The 13338-nt window shown below is 36.8% G+C and overlaps 2 protein-coding genes across 3 annotated transcripts; both read left to right on the forward strand.

Moving 5' to 3' along the window:
• The first annotated feature begins 538 nt into the window (after positions 1–538).
• Positions 539–7008, forward strand: LOC113665465 (uncharacterized). 2 transcript variants are annotated; one of them, XM_089184457.1, is made up of 10 exons: positions 539–867; positions 1861–1909; positions 2420–2482; positions 2930–3061; positions 3704–3786; positions 4385–4453; positions 4613–4670; positions 4991–5065; positions 5394–5519; positions 5849–7008. In XM_089184457.1, exons 1-10 carry the CDS (start codon positions 715–717, stop codon positions 5899–5901), a joined length of 861 nt encoding a protein of 286 aa, XP_089040583.1. In that variant the 5' UTR covers positions 539–714; the 3' UTR covers positions 5902–7008. The 2 variants fall into 2 exon arrangements, with proteins under 2 accessions (XP_089040583.1, XP_089040584.1); XM_089184458.1 differs by lacking the exon at positions 2420–2482 and having other exon boundaries at positions 543–867.
• A 615-nt stretch (positions 7009–7623) lies between these two features.
• LOC113665474 (uncharacterized) lies at positions 7624–13338 on the forward strand. Its single transcript, XM_089184456.1, has 10 exons — positions 7624–7955; positions 8938–8983; positions 9487–9543; positions 9825–9959; positions 10404–10486; positions 11551–11619; positions 11777–11840; positions 11946–12062; positions 12627–12755; positions 12979–13338. The coding sequence occupies exons 1-10, from the start codon at positions 7806–7808 to the stop codon at positions 13026–13028; spliced, it is 900 nt and encodes a 299-aa protein (XP_089040582.1). The 5' UTR covers positions 7624–7805; the 3' UTR covers positions 13029–13338.

Below are 13338 nucleotides of genomic sequence, written 5' to 3' on the forward strand. Positions count from 1 at the left end.
ATTATCTTTTGTTACTCATATTTCTTTGAAAGTGAAATGTGATCATCGCAGTAAATTTCCAATTTAAGCAATTGGAAAGAAGAAGCCTGAAAAAAATCAGGGCTTCAACGGGATTCGAACCCGTGACCTCCGCGATACCGGTGCGATGCTCTACCAACTGAGCTATGAAGCCACACATTGGGAGCGAGGTCAATTTATTGAGTTCATATCTTCCCGTGCAGTGAAATGATGTGGAGTTTATATGAAATAATTCATATTTGTATTCATCGCATCGGTATCGCGGAGGTCACGGGTTCGAATCCCGTTGAAGCCCTGATTTTTTTCAGGCTTCTTCTTTCCAATTGCTTAAATTGGAAATTTACTGCGATGATCACATTTCACTTTCATCTACAACCGCAGTACAAATATGAATTATTTCATATAAACTCCACATCATATTTCTTTGTTCGCCTCTACGAGCCTGACAGTGGACGTTGACTCGAAATGAGAGAGGCTGGGGCGAAATCGTGACGCCATCTCGTCCCAATCTCTACTCCCCCTGCAGCACTCGTTCTATATTTAGAGGAAAACAAACTGCCGGCAGACTGCAGTTGCCCGTGATTTATTGTACTAATTTAGCTTTTCTACTCGAGGGGAAAAGCTTCTTTTCCGGTGAAACTTTCATTGAACCTGTTTACAAGTCAGTACACGGAGGGAGAGCGTTTCACAAGAAACATGCCTGTACGAATCATTGTCATAACGATAACTGCCTTTGCTTTCATCGCGGGATCTTCGCTTGAGGTATTACGCGCAAACATAAACAAGTCTGTATGGTGCCTTCGCGCTTGTGGGTTGGAAAAAGATAAAACTCTATCCGAGAGAGTTCAGGTAACGTATCCGTTTCTTTATACACACATTAAATTTCCTTTTACATTGTGGTGTAAACCAAGTTGTTCGGAAGCAGAAGACGTTATCTAGGTTTAATGTTAATTTGAAATTGAATTGATTTGAATTGCCATAAGGGAAAGAGCAGCTTCGGCAAAACGTGACATGTTTGAATACAAACGGCTAGGTCAGTAGTGTAAGCTCTAGATTTTGCATTGACATGAGTTAAAAAACACAAGTCGAATGAAATTAAGGTAGAAAGGGCAAAATGTACTACAAAACAGCACGGGGTTTGCCGTTATGAATTAACTCTCAGCTGTTTAAAATTAGAAGAAACTTTCCTAGTCAGAATTGGTTAGAAGCATGCTTAGGCTATTAAAAGTGGCGCTTTCACTTTCGAGCTGTTGAGTGACTTTGAACCCTCAAAGATACAGACTCGAAGTTTCCCGACGTGTGTGCTACTCAAGGAATCATTGGTCCATGGAATAAATTTACTTATCGTGACCTCGTTGGTAATCGAAATAGAAAGCAAATATGTCTCCGCGACAAGAAAGAAAATAAAGTACCGTATCAGTACATTGCATTCATTTAAATGTGTTGGCCTCCGGTTCAACCTCTGTTACAAGCTTGAACATAACCCGTACAAACAAAAAAGACTGCTGTGCAACAGGATAAACCGGTCGGATCGATATCGATATCCAATGAGTTTGAAAAAGTCACGCCATGTGGCGTTTGAATACTCTTCATTTGATTTTTGGAGCGTGACACCCCAGAATGACGTGATATTGCGGGATTTACAAGAGTATGTTGTATCGCTGAACAACAAAGCAACCGAGACAAATCTGTTAGTCTCTTTCATTGGTTTGACCTATAGGAAATTTTTTGTAGGGTTTAAAGGTGCGTTATTCCAGTTTGTGTTAGCTACTGCTTGCAGCCACATACTAAGCGACGTAGCCCCTTACAACAGAGGTGCTTTTGTCTTTTTTCTCTATGCAGGTCCTGAAATCTTTCTTTTGTTACCGGTGTCGTAAAAGGAGCAGGAGAGGTACACAAAACTTAATGCTGAACCACAAATTTGATAAATCACGACATTTCTGTTTCTCTAAAATATACGAAATTCTTATTGCATTATAGAAAAATGCACTTTTACATATATGGTTCTGAACCAACCAGAAAGTGTTGTTTGTTAACTAATAAAATCATATTAATTATTTACAACCGGTATAGTCCAGGATTGGTTTTTAACTAGTAAACGAAGTGCAGTTCAGAAGCTATCTTCTTTCTCTGATCAACAGCAATTAATTTTTATTCATCGATTGCTTAGGTCGAATTTGATCGACTGTTTACAAAAACAATTTAAGTCTTCCTGAAGAGAAACAGATCGCTTTCTACACGTGCTAAAAGGAAATGGAGGAGTCTAAATTGATAATTTTTCATGGTTTTAATAAAAATAGGAATGCTATTGGTATGTTTTGTAAAATTGAAAATATGGTCTTGCCATAATTCATACTCATTTCTCACTTATTTCAAAAAGGTTTTTGATTTTTCTTGACAGATATCGGTGTCCTTACTGCGAAGACCAGCGCAAAGCGCCGAAAAAGATCTTTTTCTATAGATGGTACTCTTTTATCCATAAATTAGTCAACGTGTGTACTTACTATAATTATAGCTGGTGATAAATTGCTGGCAGTTTAACAATACATCAGTGTGTGACCGGAAAAAGCTTTGTTTGGCAAAAACTTCGTCTTTTGGAAATGAAAATTTAAAGGAGAACAAATTCTTTTTTGGTACGTCATGATCCAAATGAAATAAAGGAAATCATGCAATTTCTATCTAGCTTAATCTGCTGCAAATTTTGGCGATTTTGTTTAGATTGTGCAAACTCGGTATATAAAATAACTTTACACAGCTTCATACAGATATAGCTTTCTCTTTTTTAATTACAAATTAAAGTAATATAAATTCTGCATCAATACAAAAGAAATAATGGGAATTTTTTTAGTTTCTATTTAACTGATTTATTGTGGATTTTGGTTGTAAATGATTGGTTTTATATTTGTTCTAGATTGTGGGAACACGGCCATTAACGGAACACTTTTCCCGAAACAACAGTTTACATCCAGGCCAAATGTAAACTTTGGACGATACGAAAAAACAGCTAACTGGTATGCAAATGTGTCTTGGGATCCAGTTAAAGGTGTGTACCGAACTCAATTTGTGACAATTTCATTATAACCATGTTAGTGAACAGAATCATAAGACACTCCCCCTTAACTCTGGTAATTATTGTCTTTGAGTAGTAATTGGCATTTTCTCAGCTTCCTCGAATGTTCAGAATCAAATGCTTTCTATAAGGGGGAAGGGAATATCCAATTTGGGCCAACTAACGTTATTCCCGGATTGGATTCATTAACCTTAGGTCACATGTTGCTAGGGTTTTAGTTAGTTTTCGTTCTTGCTTCGAGGGTTTTTGCCGGTATCTAGAGTTCTTTGGTTTAGTTCAGCCGGAGATTTAGCTCTGTAGTCTACACGCCACGTTCCAATTCGGCAAGTCCACCAGTAACTGATTTAATTTATTTAATTAAGGTATAGAACTACTTTGGAAGCAATCATGAACAACACGATATCTTGCTGGAACTCATAAAATACACAATGATTTGCTTGATTGTCATTTTTTACAACAAGAAACACTGGTAGTGGTACATAGGGACCTTTTTTTCCTCAAATAAAATGATTTTTAGCATTTTACTCATGAAATACTTGTAGCGAAAATAATTTCTTGATCGTAATCGATTCTAGAATCTGACAGTGTCCGATCTTTTTTACCTTGCATTGTTAGATCCTGATGGCGTTTTGGAAGGTTACAAGGTTGAGTTAGAGCTCGGTTCTGATCCAAGTGTACTTTGCTCTGTGCTGCCTAAGGTAAGAAAACGGGGGACTTCTCTTACATCCTGTTCAGCTTCTTCCGGTAGACTTTGATCCTTTGGGTTCGGTAAACAGATTCGAGGGGCCTTACTTCGCCAATTGAAATCATTTTAGTTAAAAATATTTTGATTCTTCCCTGGCTGGTTTAGAGTTGAGATAATCTCCAAATGTTGATCACATGATAAGCTAGCACAATCGCAGGAATACCCTCGCTGTACTGGTCTTCCTCAAAAATTATCATTGCGAGAGTAACGAGCAGTGTGAACTGCTATTGCTGTTAAAACTTCCCAAAATGTCTAAGATACTGGTTTCCTTGTGTTTCGGTTTTGCACCATTTAAAGTAATAGATTTATCACTCAAAAGATACATATCAAGATGAGGGCTTTTAACCCTTTATACCCTAACATCAGTATGAATATTCTCCACACTGTTTTTTATACATTTCTTAATGTTCTGACTCGGAGAATTTGGTTTACAATCAAGAGTTGTATTTGGTGATCATTTCGTTTATTCTTCTGATCTTAATGTTTGATTCAGGGATGATATTGTAAGGAGAAGTAAGATGCTATTCCTGCCATTACTTTCTTTCCTGTAGAATCAAACGTCTCTCAGCATTAATATCTCTCACTATGGCTATACTTACCCGGACCTAATTTATCTCTTGGTGAGTGAAAAGATTTTGACAATTTTATGTTTTTATTTCCATCGTCCTTCCGATGTCTGCCTTTGACGCTCCTTGCAAGAAAACTAGTGCCTAATAGTGGAAAATAAGAAGCCATGATTCACTTATTTATTTATTAATTCATTTTCTTTCTTTGTGAAGATTCTAAGCATACCCTCCAATGTAACCGCTTCTGCGATGGAAAGTTACGACGTAAGAAGTAGGTATAGTTAATTGCAATCACTAAAGTTCCTCCTTGCCTGCGAGCTTGTACTCATTAGTGATGCCGCACGAGCAGCGAACATAAATCAGTCATCGTAATTGTTTTTTTTTTTTCATATAATCATGAGAAAAACATTAATTCTGAAGCCTTCTGTCTCTGTCTTGTCCAAGATAGAATTTTTTGACCGTCGAAAGATGGGGCTAAACATCGAGGAAGCTTATCGGATGATAACTTTATCGCAGTGAAGTTGACTGAATATGTTGTTTTGCTTCTTCTCATTGTTGATCTAATATCTGAATCTTGATGTTCCATTACAGTAGCAACATCAACACAAACATCAATAGCAAAAACAACAGCTTCTAAAGAACCAACAAGAGAGACGACAAAGAAAGGTGAGACGGCTTATATTTTAGTCAGAATCCTTGTAAAACAGGTTATCTTTGAGTAAATAGACTAATTAGATTAGAAAAGATGTTTTTTCATCTTGCCTCGAGCATGGCTCGAAGTAGAAAATCTGAGACTTTAGAAGGAATAGAACTACAGACCTTTGAAATCCGCGCTTTATTTCTCGACCACTGAGGCACAGAGAACTCTCTTTCAAGGTGGGCCAATACTAGGTTCTTTGTCTCACGCTCGATATGAGACAAGAAAAAAAACATTTTTCCTTTTCTCATTACTAACCTCAAAATTAGCTATCCTTCTTATTTTATCTTTATTCAGGTACTAACAAAACCATCCAGTATGTGTCCATTTTCGTTGGTTTGGCGGTTGGTATCCTTTTGGTAATAGTTGCTGTTGTCGTACTTAGAAAGATCTTTTTGTGGCGCAAGATGAGAGATCAACCGGGTTTGTATTCAATTTTCCTTTCATACTTCTACTCAATAAAGCGATCACGTGGGTGATCACTGGGTCCAGGGGGATTCTATAATTGAACGCTTTGACTCAAACTGCAGGTCTATTGCGCTCTTATGCGTCTTTTGGCGAGAAAGGAAAAGAAAAAAGGGTGATCACTGGGTGCAGGGGGATTCTGTGATTGAACGCTTTGACTCAACCTGTAAGTCTATTGCGCTCTTATGCGTCTTTTGGCGAGAAAGGGGAAAAATATGTTGTGACCATTACGAAAAAAAGTTGTGAGAAAGAAAACGATAATGACCTTTTTAATCTTTTATTCTCAGAATCTGATGAAGATGGGACAAAAATTATATCTGATGACGAAGGTTTGGATTGAGTGTAGGCTGCCAGGAGCTCGTCATTTGTATATTCGCATTCGTTAAAGAGACTTTGAGGCTGGGAAGGTTTTTTTAAATTAATAGCGACAAACTTATCTTGCTTCACATTTGCCAGTATGTGCAAAATCAAGTGCAGATATTAAAAGTGGAGCTCGCTCACCAGAATGTCAGTGAAGACTTGTGGGGGAGAAGTGTTATGAACTTTAAAAAAAGGACTTCAAAGACTACATAAGGAAAGAAAAATCCTTTGTCCATAAGATAGATTTCAGGGAAAGAACTCGCTTTAAATTCAAATGGCCTCTATTGCAATCGGAGGGGCATAATACTCTTTGTATCTTTTGTTAAACGATATAAACAAGTCTGCAAAGACATAGAATTTATTGCTGCTTCTGCATTTGGCCTTGTCGGTACATTTACAGAAAATCTACATTACATTCATGTTTTTCGCAGCATTTAATAGGAAAGGTCGTTGCAGTGATCACAGAGCAATTGCAAATTTATATCTGCAGCCATGATCTGAATAGGACAAGGTGTCGCCATGATTAGGAATGGGATAATGGGATGCGAGATTTTGTCGACTTTGTCTTTGTTTTGGCAAACTGACCTTTCTGTAAAAGCCGAACCATCTTGCTGGTTATTCCCAAGGAGAGTGGTAACGAAGTATGGGGATGGAATTGTATCTCGACACTTGCAACAGTACACTATGGGATTGTCATTTCGGAAATATACGAGAACAAAGGTTTTTAAAAAGGTTTTACAGCCCAAACAACGACAACACCTGGAAATGTGTATGAAATCTTTATTATTTCGGTTGAAGAAACCTATATTTAAGCTTATGCTTTCAACTACTAATAGATATGCTTCATGTGCGCATTTATTCAACATGTGGACAGCATTTGTCGAACCAATTGGGCATTTCATCAAGCATCCAATGGATCCCTGTCACCTGAACGTTGGACAAAGTTTGCTAACGAAGGTTGAGAAAACCTTCACCATTTGTTTCTTTAGGGGTGCAGGCAGAATTTCTCAACCAAGGGATGTCAAACTTGAAAAGCATCAGATGATTAAATGAATGAATGAATAAATGAAAAGTGAAAGGACAGTTACCCCATATAAAGTCATTGTTTCACAGTTCACGTTTTTCTTTAGAAGCGTAGCAGAATTGAATTTTTTTACAGTTTTGGCACCAGTGCCTATCGATAGATATACCAGTAACAAAAAGCAACGATTTTGTCTCGTTCTTAAAGGCAAGCGATAAAGTAAGAATGAGTTAAGAGTAGTTTTTTGTTGGTGGCAGGTTTTATTTGCTTGTGTAATATTTTTAATTATTGCGTTTTATTTATTGTTACGAATCCTGGCAACGTTCTCCTCACTATGCATTCTACCTTAAATGTCAGCTGACTTTCGTAACTTCCAAAATTAGTTGAGGATGGGTGCCGTTTCCCTGGCGGACAACAAAGATATGGTCATGTTTTGTTGACTTCTCACCCTTTCTTGAAGTTTCCTGAAAAAAGAAATTTTGCCATTTTTGCTAAACAATTGAATATTCCTCTCACCGGTAGGACGATGGATGCTGAAGGTGGAAAATTCGAATTACTTATAACAACATCTCTGACAAATTTTCTCTATGACAAGAAATTATTACTTGAATAAGCTTGAGAAGTGTGATTTTTTGCTCGATTTCGGGGATGGAAAATGACAGATTTATCCAGGTGTGAAACGAGATGCAAGAGAATAATGTCTTGGTGCGGTTAAAATTTGCATCACATGGGAGTGAAAATTAGTCTCCAATCGACCTTGATTTATGATCCTTTTTCAACTTTTCTACTCAAGAAGTGCTTGATGAACGTGCCCTGAAATTATAACAAGTCTTTTGGAATAACAAACATCTTTCCAGGATCCCATGACTGCGAGAATCCCTATAGTTGCTATAGGAGCACTTATTATGGCAGGATCATTGATCAATTGTTTAAGCCAAGATAAATACCATACAACACGGTGCCTTCGAGTTTGCGGCTTGAACGAACGGAAAACTTTGACAAAGTCAGCCCAGGTTAGTTATCGCTTTCTGTTATATTGAAATCAAAATGTGTACATTGTGATGCAAGGCGATCAGCCTTTGGCTGAGAATGTTGAATTTTGAAAGTAATTAAATTTGAGCTGAGGAAAACGAAGCCGATGCAGAGTTGTGGCCGCCATAAATCTCTAATCTTTGTACACAAACAACAAAATCATTCTGGACCAATTAGGTGGCGATAATTACCGTTGATTGTATCAAAATACCTAGGAGTATTCCCTTAAAAAATTCGATTGCGGAAGTCGACAGTAATAGAATTCGATTGACTTCAGTACAGTTTGCGGTAATTAAATATTTTATCATTTTCGCCAATTCAAGATTTAGCCGGAATTAATGCTGCAAATAGAAATGAAAATGATTTCGGCAGGGTTTCCGTACAGAAATCCAAGGAAACTTCGAAAGAAAGAGAAATAGAATAAGTTCCTGTTCTTATCTTCATACCAGACTAATTTCAATATATCACTTGTTATGGGTATTGATTCCCTAGGGTGTCAGAACCACGTGGATTACATTCTAACGAGTCATCAATCGGAACTTATCTTAAAAACTTAACAATTTTGCACTCTACCTTCAATCCTTTGTCAGCGCAAAACAAACAAGAATACTTTAAAACGTCTCTTTCACGCATGATATGCTTTCTTTGAATCAGGCACTGACCACGTTATGCTATTTCTAAGAAATTCAGTAAGAAACATATGCCATTTTTGTCAGACGATGTGACAGGCACCAAATTTGGATCTAGAAAGGTTTTTTGATTGTTACATTTATATATGCGACTGGAGACTATGAAAGGACCCTAAGCTAAATTTGTAACCTGGACGGTATCTTTAGGGAAAACATTACCAATTTGAAATGAGGCGCCCCAATGTTCAAGATTACAACCTAAGGGGTCCTGACCTATGTGCAATCCTTTAAACTTAACTGAGATATATTCATCCTTATGTTTTGCATTTTTTAGGCATTTCAATCTCTTTCCTGCTACCATTGTCTAAGGAGGAGGAGAGGTAACCAGTACTTATAAAGCTGAATAAGAAGTGCAACGGAACAATATGTTTCTGTCTCATGTGAATATGTTTTTATTACCTGGAAATCTTTGAAAGATTTGAAAAAAAAATTCGATTTTTTTATTCTAGAAAATTATGGAAGACAGTTACTCTCATATCTTCAGTTCTAAACCAACAGGGAAAAGATGATTTACCAAGAGAGTAAATATCAGTGACACGAGTGATAGCCAAATTGACATCACAGCAAAAAAATTTTTTTTGCATTTATGGTTCTAAACCAGTCAGGAGGAGTTGTTTGTCATTTAATACAATCATATTCAATGTAATCCGGGATTGGTTGGAAGCCAGTGAAGGAGGAACAGCTTTTCAACAGGTTTTTAGGAACCAAAAAATTAAGTACTGTTGGTACATTTTCTCAGATGTAAGATTAAAACTTTGGTGTATAGTTAAATTTTATAATCATTTCATATATTTTAAAAGTAGAATTTCATTTTGCTCCACAGATGTCGGTGGAAATGTCTCTACAGTGGAGCGCCATAAAAGATCTATTTTTGCCCGTGGTAATTATAAGCTCTTCGGATATAAATTAGTCACTCTGTGTTCTAGCTATAATTGTAGCTGATAATTAATTCATGTTATTATGTTATCTTCCTGCAACAGTATAGGAAGGTAAAACTTTATGCAGCTTCATACAGATAAAGCTTTCTCTTTTTTATTAACAAATTAAAGAGGAATAAATTCTGCATCAATGATAAAGAAATAATGGGAATTTATTCAGTTTCTATTCAACTGATTTGCTGTGGATTTTGGTAGTAAATGATTGATTTTATATTCGTTAAAGATTGTGGGGACACGGCCAGTAACGGAACACTTTTACCGGAACAACAGTTAACATCCAGCAGGCCAAATGTAACCTTTGGACAATACGAAAAAACAGTTAACTGGTATGCAAATGTGTCTTGGAATCCAGTAAAAGGTGTGTACCCAGCTCAATTTCTTTGTCTTTCACTACATTTACGGTAGTGAACATAAACATGACTCACTTCCCCTAGATACCAAAAAATTTATGTGTTTGAGTATTGGCATTTTCTCAGCTTTCCCCACGAAAAGTTATGGCCGAAATTGGTTTCTTGAACCTTGGGTCACCCATTGTTTAGGTTTCAGCCGGTGTTTGTCCTTGCTCAGAAGATTTAGTCTAGAGAAATTTATTTCTCTTGTTCGCCGTCTACACGCCATATTCCAATTCGGCCTGGAATTAGCAGACGCGAAGTGGTACAAAACCAATCCACCCCTTTGATGTTCTTTTTCTAGCAATTTACTATCATATGTACGTACTCACTGTGAAAAAAAAGGTTCGTGACCTTAATCTAATCGTTCTAGAATCTAACAGTCTCCGATCTATTTTGCGTTGCATTGATAGATCCCGATGGCGTCTTTAAAGGCTACCTGGTTAATTTAGGGTTCGGTTCCCGGCTAGGTATACTTTGCTCTGTGTTGCCCAAGGTAAGAGAACGAGTGATTCCTTCGATCTCTTTTACAGCTACTCGCAGTAGTGGTTTGATTGATTGGTTACTGGGGCCATACCTCACGAATCGCGGTCCTCTCAGTCAGCTGCCTTGGGCTTCTTCCCCATGGCTGGTCCAGGGTTGAGGAAATCTTTAAATACTGAGAAAAAATATGCTAGTATATTATATTCGCAGGAATACCTTCACTGTACCAGTCTTTCTCAAAAATTATCATTGGGAGAGTAAAATGTAGTGTGAACTGCTATTACTGTTAAAACTTCCCAAAATGTCTAAGATACTGGTTTCCTTGTATTTTGGTTTTGCACCATTTAAAGTAGAAGACGTATCACTCAAAAGATAGATATCAAGATGAAGGCTTTTAATCCTTTATACCCTAACATCAGCTTGCATATTCTCCATACTGTTCTCTACACATTTGTTAATGTACTGACTAAGATAATTTGGTTTACAATCAAGAGCTGTAGTTGGTGATCATTTCATTCATTCTCCTGATCTTAATGGTTGATTCAGGAATGACATTGTGGGGAGAAGTTAGTTGCTGGTCACTCTTAGGGTTCAAAGAGTTAAAAGGGGCTAATGTTACTGACTTTGGTCTAACTATCTCCTGCTATTATTATTATTATTATTTTTTTTTTATTATTTTTTTTTTGCTGGTCACTCTTAGAGTTCAAAGAGTTAAAAGGGGCTAATGTTACTGACTTTGGCCTAACTATCTCCTGCTATTATTTTTTTATTATTATTTTTTTTTTTGCTGGTCACTCCTAGAGTTCAAAGAGTTAAAAGGGGCTAATGTTACTGACTTTGGCCTAACTATCTCCTGCTATTATTTTTTTTTTATTATTTTTTTTTTTTGCTGGTCACTCTTAGGGTTCAAAGAGTTAAAAGGGGCCAATGTTACTGACTTTGGCCTAACTATCTCCTGCTATTATTTTTTTTTTTATTATTTTTTTTTTGCTGGTCACTCTTAGAGTTCAAAGAGTTAAAAGGGGCTAATGTTACTGACTTTGGCCTAACTATCTCCTGCTATTATTTTCTCTGTAGAACCAAACGTATCTCAGCATTAATATCTCTCATTATGGCTATACTTACCCGGAAAATATTTATATATTGGTGAGTTTAAAAAGTTTAATAATTTGATGTTTTTTATAACCGGGGTCTTTCCGAAGTCGACTCTTGGCGCCTTGGTGGAAGAGAAATTGTGCCAACATGTAGAAAAAATATTGCCATTATTCACTTATTTATTCATTTATTTTCTTTCTCATTGAAGATTCAAAGCATACCCTCCAATGTGAGTGATCATGAGATGGAAAGCTTTGTTAACGACGTAAGAAGTAGGTATAGTTTACTGGCATTAATACATGGACAGTTTTTACTTTATCACAGTGATCTTTATTACAGTGTTGATCTAATATCTGCATCTTGATTTTTCATTGCAGTACCAACGTCAACATCGCCATCAACACCACGAACAACAATGGCAGAAACAACTGCAAAAACGACGGTAGAAACATCAACAGCCGCTAAAGCACCAACGAGGGAGACGACATCGAAAGGTGAGACGAATTACTTAGTAGTCAAGATCCTTTTAAAACAATTAATCTTTGAATAAATAGAGAAATGGCACTGACGAAATATGTTTTGTCGTTTCTCCACGAGTATGGTACGAAGGAGAAAATCTGAGACCTTATAAGACCTATATATTTTTAATTTTATTTTAATTAGCCTGAACAGTATGGAATAATGTTGTTTAATCGAGAGTTAAACAATTAATTGCCCTGGAAAATTATTGGAGTATGGCACTCTATAAATGCATTTGAATTTACTTTTAACTCAATGTGGAATAGCACAACTGATCTTTAGATTCCACGGTCTAATGCTTGCTACTGAGGCGCGGAGAGCCTTTGCTAAGCTAGGCAAATACTAAGTTTGTTGTCCCACGCTCGAGATGAAACCCAAAAAAAAATTTTGTCTTTACATGATCGTTTAATATCACTGAGTATCTGTGCTCGTAGTTTGTATTTTGACGAGCCCGTAGGGCTCGTCAAAATAAAGTACAACTCGCAGAAATACTCGGCGATACTATACATCAAAACATCTAATGAGATATATTTATTCAGGTGCGACCAAAACCATCCAGTATGTGTTCATTTCCGTTGGCTTAGCGGCTACTGTTATCCGGTTGGCAATGATGTCTTATGTCTTACTTAGAAAGTTCCTTTTGTGGCGCAGCGGGGCAAAAGATCAAGGTTTGTATCCAATTTTCTTTTCGTATTTCTATCCACGAAAGTAATCAAGTGGATGTCACTGGGTACAGGAGAATTTTACCATTGAAAATTTTAGCTTAACTTGCAGATCTATTGCGCTCTTCATTTGGGGAGAAAGGGAGAAAAAAAAAGAGGTTGTGACCACTACGAAAATATTTATGAGAAAGGCACTGATATTATTATTTTTATCTTTTATCATTCTCAGGATCTGGAGATGACGAGAATATGTTAGCTGAAAACATAGGCTCGGATTGAGTTCAGGCTGCTTGGAGCTCATTATTTGTGTAAAGATTCGCATTCGTTTCAGAGACTTTAAGGCTGGGAAAGGTTTTCTTTTTAATTACCAGCGACAGAATTATCGTGATTCACGATTGCCAGTATGTGCTTAATCAAGCTGAGAAAAAATGCAAATGCGGATATTACATGTGTTCTGTAATTTAGCTCTTTTACCGGAATGTCAGTCAAGGGTTTTTAGAGACAAATGTCATCAACTTTAAAAGTGCACTTGAAAGACTGCATAAGGAAAGAGAAATCTTGATGTTTCTCAATTAGATAGACTCCAGGG

Source organism: Pocillopora damicornis, chromosome 10 (assembly GCF_964200805.1).
Source record: "Pocillopora damicornis chromosome 10, jaPocDami1.2, whole genome shotgun sequence".
Classification (NCBI taxonomy): domain Eukaryota; kingdom Metazoa; phylum Cnidaria; class Anthozoa; order Scleractinia; family Pocilloporidae; genus Pocillopora; species Pocillopora damicornis.

What these genes read in the sequence shown, in the direction of transcription:
- LOC113665465 (XM_089184457.1), top strand. Translation starts at nt 715, where the DNA reads ATGCCTGTACGAATCATTGTCATAACGATAACTGCCTTTGCTTTCATC. An exon ending in GTCTTGGGATCCAGTTAAAG is followed by an intron (nt 3,062 to 3,703) that starts GTGTGTACCGAA and finishes TTGCATTGTTAG; the next exon opens with ATCCTGATGGCGTTTTGGAA. An exon ending in CGGACCTAATTTATCTCTTG is followed by an intron (nt 4,454 to 4,612) that starts GTGAGTGAAAAG and finishes TTCTTTGTGAAG; the next exon opens with ATTCTAAGCATACCCTCCAA.
- LOC113665474 (XM_089184456.1), top strand. Translation starts at nt 7,806, where the DNA reads ATGACTGCGAGAATCCCTATAGTTGCTATAGGAGCACTTATTATGGCA. An exon ending in AAGATCTATTTTTGCCCGTG is followed by an intron (nt 9,544 to 9,824) that starts GTAATTATAAGC and finishes TATTCGTTAAAG; the next exon opens with ATTGTGGGGACACGGCCAGT. An exon ending in CTTTGTTAACGACGTAAGAA is followed by an intron (nt 11,841 to 11,945) that starts GTAGGTATAGTT and finishes TTTTCATTGCAG; the next exon opens with TACCAACGTCAACATCGCCA.